This window comes from Rana temporaria, chromosome 6 (assembly GCF_905171775.1).
Source record: "Rana temporaria chromosome 6, aRanTem1.1, whole genome shotgun sequence".
Taxonomy (NCBI): domain Eukaryota; kingdom Metazoa; phylum Chordata; class Amphibia; order Anura; family Ranidae; genus Rana; species Rana temporaria.
This window is the reverse complement of record NC_053494.1, coordinates 20259041-20276377: the sequence shown is the minus strand read 5'-3', so window position 1 is coordinate 20276377 and position 17337 is coordinate 20259041. Positions and strand designations below refer to the sequence as shown.

General features: G+C 45.9%; 1 protein-coding gene across 1 annotated transcript in view; it reads left to right on the top strand.

The window, feature by feature from the left end:
- The first annotated feature begins 2832 nt into the window (after positions 1-2832).
- The window catches only part of SHMT1 (serine hydroxymethyltransferase 1), a 28599-nt gene continuing 14094 nt past the window's right edge, over positions 2833-17337 (top strand). The window contains exons 1-5 of the mRNA XM_040356418.1: positions 2833-2919; positions 6075-6117; positions 11094-11204; positions 12919-13064; positions 16499-16614. Of these exons, the coding sequence (XP_040212352.1) occupies positions 11109-11204; positions 12919-13064; positions 16499-16614 (358 nt within the window). The 5' untranslated portion in view covers positions 2833-2919; positions 6075-6117; positions 11094-11108. The remainder of the gene's footprint in view (positions 2920-6074; positions 6118-11093; positions 11205-12918; positions 13065-16498; positions 16615-17337) is intronic.

Below are 17337 nucleotides of genomic sequence, written 5' to 3'. Positions count from 1 at the left end.
CTAATTCCCCCATGCAGCGCAGATTCCCCCTGCTGCCTGGGCCCTTATGTCATGTATGTCATTTACTGGCCAATGCCTTTTCTGAATGAACACAGTGAGTGGTAATGATTACTCACTGTGTTTAGTCTTAACTGAACCATACTAAACTATGGCTAAGTTTACTACTATCCGGGGGCCCTGGGGACCTCTGGGCCCTTTAATAAAAAAATATATATAAAAAACAAAACAAAAAAATAAAGGGGGTTGCCATCCGGGGGCCCTGGGGACCAACGGGCCCCTTACAGGTGTACTGCCTGTACCCCCCTGTTGGCGGCCCTGGTGGGGACCAGGTGTTTTTACTATGTGGGGACATGTGTTTTTACTGTGTGCGGACGTGTGTATGGGGACATGTGTGTTTACTGTGTGTTTTTTACATTGTGTGTGACACTAGGCTGGTGATCAGTGAGTAAAAAGCTGTAAAAAAACATCTTATACTCACTGATCACCAGCTAGGCTGCAGTGATCCCTCACCTCTCCTCACCGACAACTTCTGTGTGAGGAGAGGAGAGCCGATCGCCTAGCAACCGGCTCTGTGTTTACATCACATGGCGGCTTTGATTGGACATGGCCTTCATGTGATCAGGGGGGCCAATCACAGAGCCCTAATGCTGATCTGAGATGCGCTGTGTTCAGGTGACACAAGTGCATCGGGAACGCACGCGCGATCCCCCTCCTTCTGAGGGACGTTCCTGAACGTCCACTCAGAAGGAGAGAGCGCCCGCCCGGCCGTATATGTACAGTGGCCGGGTGGGAAGTGGTTAACTACTTGCCGACCAGTCGCCGCAGTTATACAGCGGCAAGTCGGCTCCCCTGCGCGAGAGCCCGTAGCTATACGTCGGGCTCTCGAAGCGCCCCCCGCTCGTCCCTGACTCCTGTGCGTGTGCCCGGCGGGCGCGATCGCCGTGGGGCACCTGCGATTGCTCGTTACAGAGTGAGGACCGGGAGCTCCTGGTCCTGTCAGGGGAGAAATGTCTGACCGTCTGTTCATACAATGTATGAACAGTGATCAGTAATTTCCCCTAGTGAGGCCACCCCCCCTACAGTTAGAACACAACCAGGGAACATACTTAACCCCTTCCCCGCCCCCTAGTGTTAACCCCTTCCCTGCCAGTGGAATTTTTATAGTAATCCAATGCATTTTTATTGCACTGATCACTATAAAAATGCCAATGGTCCCAAAAATGTGTCAAAAGTGTCCGAAGAGTCTGCCATAATGTCGCAGTACCGAAAAAAAATCACTATTAATAAAAATGTCATAAAACAACCCCCTATTTTGTAAACGCTATAACTTTTGCACAAACCAATCAATAAACGTTTATTGCGATTTTTTTTTAATGAAAAATATGTAGAAGAATACGTATCGGCCTAAACTGAGGAAAAAAAATGTTTTTTTTTATATATTTTTGGGGGATATTTATTATAGCAAAAAGTAAAAAATATTCATTTTTTTTTCAAAATTTTCGCTCTATTTTTGTTTATAGCGCAAAAACTAAAAACCGCAAAGGTGATCAAATACCGCCAAAAGAAAGCTCTATTTGTGGGGAAAAAAGGACGCCAATTTTGTTTGGGAGCCACGTCGCACGACTGCGCAATTGTCAGTTAAAGCGACGCAGTGCCGAATCGCAAAAAGTTCTCTGGTCTTTGACCAGCAATATGGTCCGGGGGTTAAGTGGTTTAAAGAATTCTTTATTTAAAAATAAGGGGTATTTTTAAACATTCTATTATAGGGTACCTTCAATTTTTTTTTACAACAAAAATAAATAAATATATGACTGGCCCACCTCTCTGGGCCCTGCTCTTGTAGCAGCCCCATGGTGGTTTGAACCTATGGCCAACCGCACTGGTAGTCCAGCTTGCTAACCACTACACCATGACACACTGCCCAACCACAGTTCAAAATGTATAACTTGCAGGGCCACCATCAGGAATTAAGCGGGGGGGGGCATGCCACGAATTGGGGGTACCCTGGGGACCTCTGGGCCCCTTACAAAAAAGAGAAATAAAAAAAAAACGTATAATATATATATATTTATAAAAAGGGGGGTAGCCATCCGGGGCCCTGGGGACCTCCCGGCCCTTTAATAAAAAGATAAATATATATATAAAAAATATATAATTTTTTTTATAAGGAATAAAAGGGGGTTTTCCATCCGGGGCCCTGGGGACCTCCGGGCCCCTTAATAAAAAAATATAAAAAAAAGGGTGGGTTGCCATCTGGGCCCTTTAATAAAAAACAAAACAAAAAAATATATATATAATTTTTTTTTTTAAATAAATAAAAAAGGGGGGTTGCCATCCGGGCCCCTTACAGGTGTACTGCCTGTACCCACCTGATGGCGGCCCTGCCCCTCCATGCCCTCCTCCCCCCTGTACACAGGTGACCCCTCCATCCTCTACACAGGTGACCCCTCCATGCCCTCCTCCCCCCTGTACACAGGTGACCCCTCAATACCCTGCTCTACACAGGTGACCCCTCCATGCCCTCCTCCCCCCTGTACACAGGTGACCCCTCCCTCCTCTACACAGGTGACCCCTCCATGCCCTCCTCCCCCCTGTACACAGGTGACCCCGCCACCCCCTCCATGCCTCCTCCCCCCTGTATACAGGTGACTCCTCCATGCCCGCCTTTGTTATTCCTCTATTCTGCCATCATCACACACTGGCAGCATGGGTATCCTCGCGCGGGAACGGCGTCCTTCACTCATTGGCTCCCCGGAAAAGGTTCCTGTTCCTGATTGGCAGATTGCCAGGCATGCTTCTGGCTGATTGGGTGCCAGGCCGGGCAGAGCTGTGCTGTGATTGGTCTGGCTGGATGCCGGGTTCGCGGCGTGTCCGGTGTGCTGCTGAGCTCAGTGTGTCGGGTGCTGCTGAGGGGAGAGAGTGAGTGTGAGACACCGGGGAGACCTCCGAGGGGATTTTTTACTTATCAGGACTTATATGGGGAGGGGGGACACTTACTGCATATTAGAGAAGGTGCAGGGAGGGGGCACTTTGGGGGAGAATAAAGGGGGACTTGTATTGAGAGGGGGATTTGTTTTATGGGGGAGACTGACTAAAGGGGGGCGGGAAATTACATAGGGACTTGTATTGAGGGGATTTTTTTTTGGGGGGGGGACTTTTATTTGAAGGGGGGTTCTGCAGGGGGACTTATATGAGGGGGTGCACTTACTTTATACTAGAGTGGGAAGAGTGGAGGGGGAACTTATATCAGAAGGGGGGGGGGGGTCTGCAGACATTTATTTTATATTGTTATATACAGGGGGGGGGGTGTACACCTGAGGTGATGTTCTACACAGGTGGAGTGTATAGAGAGGGGCGATGCTTTACAAAGTACAGATGGTGATAGTATATCTGGGGGGGGGGGGGGGGGGGGGGGTTGTCAGTCTACACGATATTACCAAAAGTATTGGGACACCTGCCTTTACACACACATGAACTTTAATGGCATCCCAGTCTTATAGGTAGATTCAGTAAGAGTTAGGCCGGCTTATCAATAGATAAGTCGACCTAACTCAGAATCTACGCCGCCGTATGTTTAAGCGTATGCTCAAACAGAGATACGCTTCAACATATCTAAGATAGGACGGCTTGCGCCGTCCTATCTTAGATTGCAATATTTCGGATGGCCGCTAGGTGGCGCTTCCATTGCGGTCGGCGTAGAATATGTAAATGAGGAGATACGCCGATTCACGAACGTACGCCCGGCCACCGCAGTAATTTTACGCCGTTTCCGTAACGCATTACAGGCCTAAAGTTATTCCATCTATTAGGTGGAATAACAATGTTAAAGTATGGCCGCCGTTCCGGCCGTGAGATTCGAATTTTTAACGTCCTTTGCGTAAGTCGTCCGCGAATCGGGATTTACGTTGTTTACGTCCACGTCTAAATCAATAGGCCCGTGCGGCGTACTTAACCGCAATGCACACTGGGAAATGTGGTCGCCCGGCGCATGCGCAGTTAAAAAAAAACGTCAAAAACGTGAGGTCAAGCCTCATTTCCATCAAACACGCCCCCCTCCAAGACATTTGAATCCGCCGCCCTTACGCCCGCCCGCTTTAGGCTACGCCGCCGTGTATTAGCAGGCAAGTATATTGAGAATCATTACTAGCCTAGCTAATTTACGGCGGTGTAGCCTAAACACGCTAAGCTACGCCGCCGTAACTTTGCTCCTATCTACCTATTAGTCTATAGGGTTCAATATTGAGTTGGCCCCGCCCTTTACAGGTATAACAGCTTCAACTCTTCTGGGAAGGCTGTCCACAAGGTTTAGGAGTGTGTCTATGGGAATGTTTGACCATTCTTCCAGAAGAGCATTTGTGAGGTCAGGCATTGATGTTGGATGAGGAGGCCTGGCTCGCAGTCTCCACTCTAATTCATCCCAAAGGTGTTCTATCAGAATGAGGTCAGGACTCTGTGCAGGTCAGTCAAGTTCCTCCGCCCCCAAACCCACTCATCCATGTCTTTATGGACTTTGCTTTGTGCAGTGGTGCGCAGTCATGTTGGAACAAGGAGGGCCGTCCCCCAAACTGTTCCCACAAAGTTGGGAGTGCCTTGTCATTGCATTTGATTGACAGAAGGCGTAGCCAATGGCTGCGCTGCTCTCAATCTATCCAATCAGGACACAAGACACCAGCTATTGATGGTGTGCTTGTTCCCGGCCGGAGAAAGATCAGGGTCAGGTAAGTAAAAAGGGGGGGGGGGGAGGGCTGCTGCACCAACAACACCACTACAAAAGGTTTTTCACCTTAAAGCGGGGTTTCACCCAAAAACATTTTTTTAACATGACATTCAGCCGAGTTGTCAGAATCGGCTTTTTTAATTTCAGTGCCGTACATACCGTATTTTCACCGCCGCTTCCGGGTATGTAATCTGCGGGACTGGGCGTTCCTAATTGATTGACATCCTTCCGACCGGCGCATACAGCGCGTCACGAGTTGCCGAAAGAAGCCGAACGTCGGTGCGCAGGCGCCGTATAGAGCCGAATCGCAGTCCGGCTTTTTTCGGCAACTCGTGATGCGTTGTATGCGCCGGTCGGAAGGATGTCAATCAATTAGGAACGCCCAGTCCCGCAGATTGCATACCCGGAAGCGGCGGGGAAAATACGGTATGTACGGCACTGAGATAAAAAAAAAAAAACAGCCGATTGTCATTCTGACAACTCGGCTGAATGTAATGTTAAAAAAGTTTTTTTTGGGTGAACCCCCGCTTTAATGCATTGAATGCATTACAGTGAAAAACTAAGGGGCCAACCCCAACCCCTGAAAAATAACCCCCCCCCTCCACACCATAATCCCCCCCCCCCCTCCACACCATAATCCCCCCCCCCCCTCCACACCATAATCCCCCCCCCCTCCACACCATAATCCCCCCCCCCTCCATAACCGGCGGCGATCGGGTCCCGCGGTCACGGAGCTTCGGACCGGTTTGCGAGCGCGCTCGCGACCCCACGTGCCATTCTGCCAACGTATATCGGTGTGAAGGGGTCCTTAAGTGGTTAAAGTTCCTTTTATTAGTGAAGCATGCTGGGATCTGTAGTTCCTTGTCAGCCTCAGAAGACTTCCTCTGCTTGGACAATGACTTCTCACACCCCCGGGGGAATATTGTCTGTTTTGTACAGAAGTCCGAGCCACGGACGACCTTAGAAAAGTGGGTGATGGGACGGGTTTCGAGGATCCCATGCCGCGGTTGGGCCGTGCAGCGGCGTTAGAAGTGCTGCAGAATGATTTCCATCATATGACTGTGGTCGGTTCATCAGATGGTCTTGTTGCTCTCAGTGGGACACATCCGCCTGTTTATATCCAATAGCTGCTGAAAAACGCCGACCTTTGCTTCCTGGCCCAACAAGTTTATGTCGCCCTTGAAAAGTTAATATGTAAAACTTTGTTTTTAGCTCAGATTAACCCCTTCAGGACAGGTTGGACGGTACGCCTCAGAGCTGAGTTGGCTTGCAGAGTGTTTCTTCTCCGGATTTGGGCGTTTCACAAAATTCAGCACTGGAAAACCTCTACCAGCTGACACTTTTTTTTTTTTTTCAGGTCATCGTCTCCGGGCAGGACGTCTCTTCGTATAAAGGTTCAAGTAAGTTCCAGAAATGTATGGTTGTTTTTGTGTCTATATTGTAAGATACTTTTGGAGTCAGAAGTTGAAGTATCTGCGGCAGGGTGGGCCAACTCAATATTGAACCCTCCGGACTAATGCTGGCCATACACTATCCGAAAATTCGGTCGTTCAGACAGTTCGTTCGTTTTTCGAACAGTTAATGGGCACAATATCGATAATCGTTGGGACGTTTTTTGAGCCGAAAAAACGAAGGACAAGTTTGGAAATTTTCTGCCGAACGAACGATAAATCAGAAGGTTAATGTGTTTCCCGTCCGAACTTTCTGCACTAGGTATATGTACAAAAACAAACTATTTTTTTTAATTTATTTATGTCCACTGAACAATTTATCGGTCGTTACATGATGGCAATATCGTTTGCGCTCACAACCGAAAATCTAATAGTGTGTATGGGACCTTACAGTATTTCTCTTCTGTTGACCCTTTCACACCTACGCAGACAGTGCGCACTTGTTTTTTGCGCTTCATATTGAGGACAGCCCATTCATTTCAGTAGATTCCCCTATGTGTGAAAATCTCACAAAAGAAGTGCTTGACCCTTTCTTCTTAAATGAACAATATTTTGTTACCATGCATTTTGGCTACATGAAATGGGTAAGAATTAATGGCACTGCCACATGCCTGGAAAAGGGATGCACTTTTTATTTTTATGACCCCCTTCCCGGCCGGGCCATTTTTTGCGAAACGGCACTGCGTCGCTTTAACTGACAATTGCGTGGTCGTGCGACGCTGTACCCAAACAACATTTATTTACTTTTTCCCCCCAAAAAATAGAGCTTCCCTTTGGTGGTATTTGATCACCTCTGCGTTTTACAATTTTTGCGCCATAAACAAAAGACTGACAATTTGGATACTTTCCTAAATGTACATAAAATAACTGAGTACTAAGATTTGTAGGTAAAGTTGATCCAGGGTAAATCCGATTGCCTCTCGGGGGATCAGGAAGGAATTTTTCCCCTGCTGTAGCAAATTGCATCATGCTCTGCTGGGGTTTTTTGCCTTCCTCTGGACCAACTGTGGGTATGAAGTTGGGTGTATGGGATTGTACTGTGTTTTTTATTTTGTTTGTTTATTTTTTGTGGTTGAACTGGATGGGCTTGTGTCTTTTTTCAGCCTGACTAACTATGTAATTTTTTTAAAAAAACACAATATTTTTTACTTTTGCTTTAATAAATATCCCAAATGTAAAAAAATGTAAAATAAATTCTTCCTCAGTTTAGGCCAATATGTATTCTTCTACATATTTTTGGTAAAAAAAAATTGCAGTAAGTGTATTGTGTGGTTTGCGCAATAGTTATATCGTCGCCGTCTACAAAATAGGGAGTAGATTTATAGCCTTTTTATAAAAAAAGAACCGTGACATTGCCGCGGACAGATCTGACACCTTTGACACTTTTTTTTAGACCATTGACATTTATACAGCGATCAGAGCTAAAAAAAATAGCCACTGAATACTGTATAAATGTCACTGGCAGGCAAGGGGTTAACACTTGGGGGCGGTCAAGGGGTTAAATGTGTGTTCTAACTGTGAGGGGATTGGACTGGGGGAGGAGACATATACTTGTTCCTACTTGGTAGGAACACACAATCTGTTTCTCCTCCCCTGACGGGACAGAAATTTGTGTGTTTACACACACAAATCCCCGTTCCTGCTCTCGTGCACGCGATCGCGCCTGCCGGCCACGCGCATCAGGTCCCCCTCTTAAAGGAGCCGCAGTATTTATACGGGCTGCAGAGCCATTCTGACGCCGTGTATTTATATATACAGGAGCCGGTCGGGAAGCGGTTAAACGTCAAAGGAACTTTATGTTGTCCTGAACATCGCCAGCAACACCCAACTGTGCCCTTTACATCTGCATATGTCATCTTTGGCCTCCAGTTATTTGTTCTTTCGTCATCCTAAAGAAAGCAGAACAATTATTTTGTCTTTTCCTGCCAAAAGGATATGCACGCCCCGGAAATGTTCCGGAAATTTAAGATGTGGATAATTAGGCAGAACTTGTGACTTGCATGATCTGTGTACATGTGTTAAATTTGGCTCGGAGAGACATGCAGTCAGCAGATCTGTAGAAGCATTGCATGAGATTTTAAGGGTGCAAACTTTAGACCATCCACCTATGTAGTCTAAAAGGGCTGATACTCCTAAATACATAATGTACATCGGGGTTCCTTCATGCCCAATCTATTGTCATGCATTTAAAGCCCTAGTCAATGCAATTTTGTTTTATTTAGTAACATATAGAGCAGTGGTCTGCAGCCCTTTGCTTGCCTTTATCCGGCCCTTGGAGCACTATTCTGCCTACTGATAAGAGATCCTATTCCTCCCGCTGACACCAAGGATTGGGGCACTGTTTTTCCTAGGGTTGTCCAGATACCGATACCAGTATCGGTATCGGGACCGATACCGAGTATTTGCGCTAGTACTCGTACTCGCGCAAATACTCCCGATACCAAAATAGAATACTTTTTTTTAATTTATTTTTTGTGACATCGAACACAAATTGGATGGCACCATTGGATGGCACTGATAGGTGGCACTGATTGAATGGCACTCATAAATGGATGGCACTGATAGGTGGCACTGGCATTGATTGGGGGGCACTGATGAGATGCACTAATAAGCTGCCTCCCTGCACTGATGCACTAATGGGCACTGATCTGCACTGATAGGTGGCACTGGCTAGCTGCACTTTTGGGCACTGGCACCGATGAGCTGCACTGACAGTGATCACTCCTTCAATGATATGTAGTTTTCCAGTACCGTATGCTAAAAAACAGCCCCACACCATGATGTACCAGTTCTTCATAATTCTAAAGAAAATATCTTTGGTCTGTATTGTGGTTTGAAAACGGTCACATGACATTAAAAAAAAGTATCGGTATTCGGTATCGGCGACTACTTGAAAAAAAGTATCGGTACTTGTACTCGGTCCTAAAAAAGTGGTATCGGGACAACCCTAGTTTTTCCCTCTGACACCAAGGATGGGGGGGACTGTTTTTCCCTCTGACACCAAGGATGGGGGGCACGGTTTTTCCCGCTGACACCAAGGATGGGGGCACGGTTTTTCCCACCGACACCAAGGATGGGGGCACGGTTTTTCCCACCGACACCAAGGATGGGGGGCACGGTTTTTCCCACCGACACCAAGGATGGGGGGGCACGGTTTTTCCCACCGACACCAAGGATGGGGGGCACGGTTTTTCCCACCGACACCAAGGATGGGGGGCACGGTTTTTCCCACCGACACCAAGGATGGGACAATCTTTACTCCCTCTGATGCCTGGAACATTTCCATGCCTGCTGGCCACAGTCCAGCCCCCATAGAGTCTGATGGACAATAAACTGGCCCTTTGTTTAGAAAATTTGGAGACCCCCCCTGGTATAGAGCAATGAAGGATTCGATTATTTTCCATTCAGGGAATGGATTATGTAATTGGAACAGGGTGACTCCAACTTTTCTTGTTCAAATATTTTATTTATGAGTAGAACAGACAAAGTTCACAGACAGTAAACCAAATGGACTCCAACAACAAAAAAGCTCATCCAGGGAGCAATATCATGCATTGCGTAGAGACAAAGAAAGAAAAATACATCACTTAATGGATAAGTTCATCCTTTGCAACACATAAGAGTCCTTTTACACTGGGGCCGCTGTGGGTTAGCGGTAAAGCGCCGATAAAACGAGCAGCGCTTTACCGCTAACCCATGGCGGCCCCAGTGTGAAAGGGCTCTTATATGTTCCAAAGGGTGATGTATATCCTATTCTTTGTCTCTACCCAATGCATGATATTGCTCCCTGCGAGGAGCTGTTTGTTGTTGGCGTCTGTTTGGTTTTAACCACCGCTATCGGCCGAAGAAGGGGTTAAAAGCGCTATTTCTAGTGCTAAAACACCTGAAAACCGCCTCAACGTGAAAGGGGTCTTGCATGTACCACCTGTATTAAGGGTGGAACATGTTTCAGCAGCTGCAGCCTCTCCCCCCTCCCCAGTGACAGGCAATGGGAATCTTCTCCAGGTGCACGCTGTCACTGTTTGAAAAAGGCAAGGTCTCTCAGAGGACTGCGACTTAATGACACGGCTGGAGCCTCGCACGGCCATGTCTTTTGCTTGTAGCTTCAATGAACTACCGCGGCGCTGTTGAGCACTCTGGTGGTTCACTCATTCTTCCTGTCGGTGTGTATGTCTGCCCATAAGAAGTATGAGCAGACCGATACCCTGATGCCGCATACACACCATCACTTTATGTGATGAAAAAAAACGACACTTTCTGTGAAGTAAAAAATGACGTTTTTGAAACTTCAATTTTCAAAGACGAAGTTGCCTACACACCATCGTTTTTCTCACAATGTTCTTGCAAAGTGAGGTTACGTTCCACCACGTTTTACCATTGAAGCTTGCTTCATAAGTAGCTTCTGGGCATGCGTGGATGAAAAAACGTCTTAGAAAACGACGTTTTTTGCTACACACGGTCAATTTCTGTGAAGTAAAAAGTGCACTTTTGAAAAACGACACATAAAATTGAAGCATGCTTCAATTTTTTTTGGTCGTTTTTTACAAGACATAAAACGACGTTTTCCCCCACACACGGTCAATTAAAGTGACGTTTTTAAAAACGTCATTTTTTTTCATCACATAAAGTGATGGTGTGTACGGGGCATGAGAGGTTTGCAGGAGTCCTTTATTGTCCTCTGTGCAAAGCTTACCATTTAGACTAGAGTTATTAACCGGTCCATAGTGAGCCCTAGTCCAGCTACCTGAGTTGCAAAACTGTGGTGTGTGTGTGTGTGTGTGTGTGTGTGTGTGTGTATATATATGTATATATATATATATATATATATATATATATATATATATATAATATATATATATAGTGGATTTATACTTGATAGTGATGTTTTGAAGGGAGAAGATTAAATATTTTACATTTATTTTCAGGCGTGAGACGAGAAGATGGCCGAAACCCCCGTGATTAATGGCGGACACACAGATCTGTGGACCTCTCATAACCAGATGGTACTGGAACCTTTGGAAGTTAATGATCCAGAGGTGAGCTTTGGGAGATTTTTAAATGTCCTGACAAAGCATTTTTTTTACAAAGTTGTATTCTAAAAATGTTACTCAGTTTGGCACTGATATTGGCTTAGGGTTCAACTCCAGGCAAGCAGGTAGAGTTACGTAATCCAGGCAGTGACCTTCACTGCAGAATCCTTGTGGACGGGTCAAAAACACACCGCCTACCAGCTGACTCGACAAGCTAAGTCACTCTACTATGCCCTCCTGTCAGTCTGTTTCCTGTCAGCATACGGAAATCCGGCACATTTGATTGGCTGCTAGCACTGATCCTCTTTTTACCATTCTGAGTGCTGCTGTATGAGGCATTATAAGAGTCTGACATCAAGATAAAGCAAGGGTTTTCAAAGTTGTGTTTAATGATTTGTAGCAAATGCATTTTGTAAGCCCAGAACTATACAAATTGTTTTTTCTCTTTCTTGTCTTTTTTTGTTTTTGAAAGGGGGATAACTCCTCATATCCTATTTGATATCACCTTTATCAAAGAGCCAAAGTGGGGAGAAATCCCAGACATACCGTATTTATCGCGGTATAACGCGCTCCCGCGTATACCGCGCACCCCTAAAGTGACCCTCAATCCTGTGGGAAAAAAAATTTTTTTTTGTACTTACAGTTTTGGTGTCTTGCGCGGCGTCCATCGGCGGCCTCGTCGAGTCCGACGTCCTTCTGCGGCTTCGGGTGTGCTCTTCGGCGGGTCCGGTGTCCTTCTGCGGCTTCGAGTGTCCTCTTCGGCGGGCGAGACTGGCCGACTATACCCGAGTGTACTGCGCTCGGTATATGTCGGCGCAGTATTCAAAACTCGGCGCGGGTATCGGCGTATACCGCGCACCCACAATTTTGCCATGATTTTCAGGGCAAAAAAGTGCGCGGTGTACGCCGATAAATACAGTAAATAAAAATTGGACCAGACTTTGATGGTCGGGGGTTCACTCCGCTATATTTTCTTTTTTTTATTATTTTTTTTTTTTTTTTTTAATTGACAGATTTCTAATTCAATTTAATCACAATTCAGACTACTCTATTCCTCTAGACCCCTGATGCCCAAACTGCGGTCCTTTGATGTGTGGCCCTCAGATCTCAGCAGTGAACTCACCTGAGCCCTTCGATCCCTTGGTGGAGATGCGCTCTTCCTCTCTGCTCGGGGGTTCTCAGCTCTTGATTGGATAGATTAATAGCAGTGCAGCCATTGGCTCCCGCTGCTGTCAATCAAATCCAATGATGCGGGTGCTGGGGCCATGTCCGGCATTCTGTGTCAATAGACGCAAATTCTGGACTCGGGAGCGCGCCCGCAAGGTTTAAAAAATTGTTCTTTACAAGGAACATTGAGCCATGCACGTCATTGCAGTCTGATGTTCTGCAGTCACATATCTGCATGTGCACAGGTGGCCTAGGCAAAAGCATATTTTACCTGCCAGTTTGTTTGATGGGGAACCAATAAATACAGGAGAGAGAATAAAAGATCCATAAGATATAATTTTCCAAGAGGAAATTCGTCTAAAACCCCAGTGCTGCACCACTTTGCATAGACCAGACTGCTCACAGCAGGCCAGGTTTTGGGGTACTCCTGAGCTAAAAGAGAGATGAAAGTACCTGTACTCCATGCACCAGGCAGTTGCCTCCTAAACTGCACAGCCTGCAAGCAAATCGGTAATATTCCTTTATTTGTCTCCGTCTCTGGTTTCCTTCCAAGGTGTACGAAATTATCCGTAAAGAGAAGCACAGACAGCGCTACGGCCTGGAACTGATCGCCTCTGAGAATTTTGCCAGCTGCGCAGTCTTGCAGGCTCTTGGCTCCTGCATGAACAACAAGTATTCGGAGGGTTATCCAGGACAGAGGTGAGAGGGGGCAAATTCAGTGTTTTCATGCTGAGATGACTGGTTGGACGCTGAAATCGTGTAAATTAGGTCTTCTGTTACCCAGTTAGCCTTTTGTTGACCTGGAAAACGGCTCTTAATTGCCCTATGATATTGTAGCATATTAACAGGGTACAGCGGTACAGCAAAAAGGTTAAAGCTTAACTCTGGACATATAAACCTTCATTAAAATATAGAACATAGAAGACCCTTACTGGTGGGACTTTTAAGGTGCTGAAGTCACATAGTATGTCAGACATAAATTGGTAAAAGCAATTTTTTATTGTTGCATCACTAAATTAACCACAGCCCGAGACTTTGTATGTGTGTATATATATAAATTTCTTATACCCTAGAGCATAGGTGGCAAACACAAGGCCCGCGGGCCGAATCCGGCCCTCCAGGCCATTTCATGTGGCCCTTGCACCTCTCCAGCCCTCCTCTGGTCCTACTCTAGACCCTTAATTTCTGCTTTCAAGGAATGCATCCAGCAGCAGCATAAGGAAAGGGGGGTGCATTGTGATGTAAGGGAGAGTGGGGGACTCAACTTCTGATGGTGGGGTGGCTCTTGACATCTAATGTGAAGGGAAGGGGATGCAGTGGACATCTAATCTCACAGATACAACCGGCCCTTTTGAGGGCAATCATGATGCTGATGCGGCCCACGATGAAATTGAGTTTGACACCCCTGCCCTAGAGAATAAAATTGCAGTCGTTGCAATACTTTCTGTCTTACAAGCACACTTTTTTTGGAAAAAATACACTTTTTTGGAATAAAAAAATAAGACAACAGTAAAGTTAACCCAAATGTTTTTTATATTGTTAGGCCCCGTTCACACTGGGGCGGGAGGCGCGGTGGAAATAGCGGCACTATACCGTCAGATTTGCCGCGGGATTCGGTCGCTAGCGGTGCGGTATTAACCCCCGCTAGCGACCGATAAAGGGTTAATACCGCCCTGAATTTTTTTTATTTTTTTTACGCCAAAGCGCCTGAAAAATGCCTGAAAGGGGTCTTAAAAATCTTCATTGACAATGTTTAAAAATTTCTACGGGTTACCAGTTTTGAGTTAGAGGAGGTCTAGGGCTAGAATTATTTCTCTCACTCAATTGCGGCGATGCCTCACGTGTGGAATGAACACTTTTTACAATTAAGCACTGCGTTGCTTTAACTGAAAATTGCGCGGTCGTGCGATGCTGTACCCAAACAAAATTTGCGTCCTTTTTTTTTTTTCCCCCCACAAATGGAGCTTTCATTTGGTGGTATTTGATTTACCGCTATAAACAAAAAAAGAGCAATAATTTTGAAAAAAACACAATATCTTTTACTTTTTGCTCTAATAAATATACCACATTAAAAAAAAAATTGTAAACAATTTCCTCAATTTAGGCCGATATGTATTCTACATATTTTTGTTTAAAAAAAAAATCGCCCGCTGGGCACTCTCATTGCCCCCGGGGGTGAGCCGCGAGTGCACGCACGTGCCTCCGGCGGCGCGTGCGCGCCCCTAATGGCCAAAAGGCAAAGCGAAGTACGGTAAGGTCGCTTCGCCCAGCCGTGCCATTCTGCCGCAGTAAAACTGCGTCGGATGGTCGGCAAGTGGTTAAAAATTACCTTTCCTTTTCAATCTGCAGCTTCTGTAATTTTCTGAAAATGCAATATGGCTACCTGAAGGTGTTCTGTACAAAAGTGTATGTAAAGGACGCCCCCCAGAAACCTAATTTCCTGCTTGTGTGATTGGCTCACTGATTTTCCCAGAAGTCTACACTAAGGCCCCGTACACACGAGAGGATTATCCGCTGGAAACGGTCCTCCGGACCGTTCCCGCGGATAAATCCTCTGGCGGATTTTGATCTGATGGTTGTACTAACCATCAGATCGAAATCCGCGCGGAATCCATCCGCGGTGACGTATCGCGCCGTCGCCGCGATGATGACGTGCGCAACGCTGGAAGGTAAAGACTTCCACGCATTCGTCGAATCATTACGACGCATGCGAGGGAGGTGATCGGACGGATTGATCCGGTGAGTCTGTACAGACCACCGGATCAATCCGCTGGACAGGATTCCAGCGGATAGATTTCTTAGCATGCTAAGAAATTTTTATCCGCTGGAAATCCATCGGCCCGAAAAATATCCGGATAAATATCCGCTGGGCCGTACACACCACAGGATCTATCCGCTGGAACTGAACTGCGGATAAATCCCAGCGGATAGATCCGGTGGTGTGTACGAGGCCTCAGATACAAGTCAGATTTCAGGCACCCCCTGGTGAGATACTCCCAATTGGAAATCACATCTAAAGGGATGCAGGCCCTTCAGCTTTCCTCATTAGTGCCCTGCAGGTGCAGTAGCTGATAGATAATTATGAAGCCACTACCATTAGCTTCACTTTCCCACATTGACACAGACAAACACACAGGGATTTATTCAGAATGACAAAAGGTAAGAATCTGCAACGAAGATTGTTAAAATCTTTGTAATGTACATAGATCACCCAGAGGGGGGTTTTCTAACTGTGTGTAACTGTTTTTAATTGATTCCCAGCAGCAGTAGAAAACCTCAACCTGGCATACCCTGCAGAGAGGGCCATCTCTATTTGTGTAGAAGCTGCATCTCTCCAGTGGTCTGACATGATGCCTTCTGCCAAGTCAGAATTGGAGCCCTTCAGTCAGCAAAGATCACGCTCCCTGCTGAATGAAGAGCTTTAGTTCTGACTCAACAGGACGCCTCTCTGCAAAGCTTGCCCCTGCTTTGCATTCCCCCATAAATTTCACTGGAAGGAAGGAGATAGTGATGTGAATAAGGAGACTATAACTCTAATGCCGCGGACACACGATCAGATTTTCCGTCGGAAAAACCTTGGATAGTTTTTCTGACGGAATTCCGCTCAAGCTTGGCTTCCATACACACGGTCACACAAAAGTTCTCTGAACTTTCGACCGTCAAGAACGCGGTGACGTACAACACTACAACGAGCCGAGAATGGTTCACATGTGTGACAGGGACCTAACTAATAAGAGCTAAACAAAAATGCTGGGATTATAGTTTTGCTAAAAAATGCTGCAAAACTCATTCTACAGCTAACGCTACTGACATTTTTATAACGTCCATTGTGCATGAGGCCTAACTTTACAGGTGTCTTTTGCACCTAATTTTAGCAGGCATTTTCGACAAGTGGGTGGGGCCCAGAAAAAGGGACTTTGAATCAAATCGTATGGCCTGCTTTCACCTTTGCTTAGATGCATGGCTGTGCTAAAGGAACAGTCCTAACACACGGCAATGGGACATTTACAGATTCTTGTCTTGCTCTGGCACTCTTCACCAACATGACAAAACGAGTTCCCTCCATGTTTGTATTCTGCGGTTGTCTCGTATTGATTTTCTTGATTTTATGAAATGTCTCCTTGTGACAACAGGTACTATGGCGGCACAGAGCATGTGGATGAGCTGGAGAGGCTGTGTCAGAAAAGGGCGCTGGAGGTTTATAATCTGGACCCACAGAAATGGGGCGTCAATGTGCAGCCATATTCAGGTAAGAAAACCCTTCTATAGATTCCTAAATATAACCTCGTAAGTATAACCTATATATCGCTCGTCACTCTGCTGCCCCCACCGCCATCCTCGATGAGGGAACCAGGAAGTGAAGCATTGCGGCTTCACTGCCCGGTTCCCTACGGCGCATGCGCGAGTCGCACTGCGCGTTTTTCACTGGTCCCCGCTGTGTTCTGGGAGCCGTGTGTTTCCCAGAACACAACGGGGGGAGGGGGATCTGACGTCCTGCCCGCAGTCTACCTGCAGACTGTGTGGCCGGAAGTGGGTGCAAATATCTGCACCTTCCCCCTGAAAGGTGTCAATTGTGACACCGGAGGGGGGGTTCCGATGAGCGGAAGTTCCACTTTAGGGTAGAGCGCCGCTTTAAGATATATTCTGAAAACTGATTAGATTTGGTTGCAATGGTAAGATTTTGTATAAGTTAACCACTTCAGCCCCGGACTATTTTGCTGGTCAACGACCGGCCCACTATATATATATATATATATATATATATATATATATATATATATATATATATATATATATATATATATATATATATATATATATATATATATATATATATATATATATATATATATATATATATATATATATATATATATTAATTTTTTCCCTCAGTTTAGGCCGATACGTATTCTTCTACATATTTTTCGTAAAAAAAAAATCGCAATAAGTGTTTAATTGGTTTGCGGAAAAA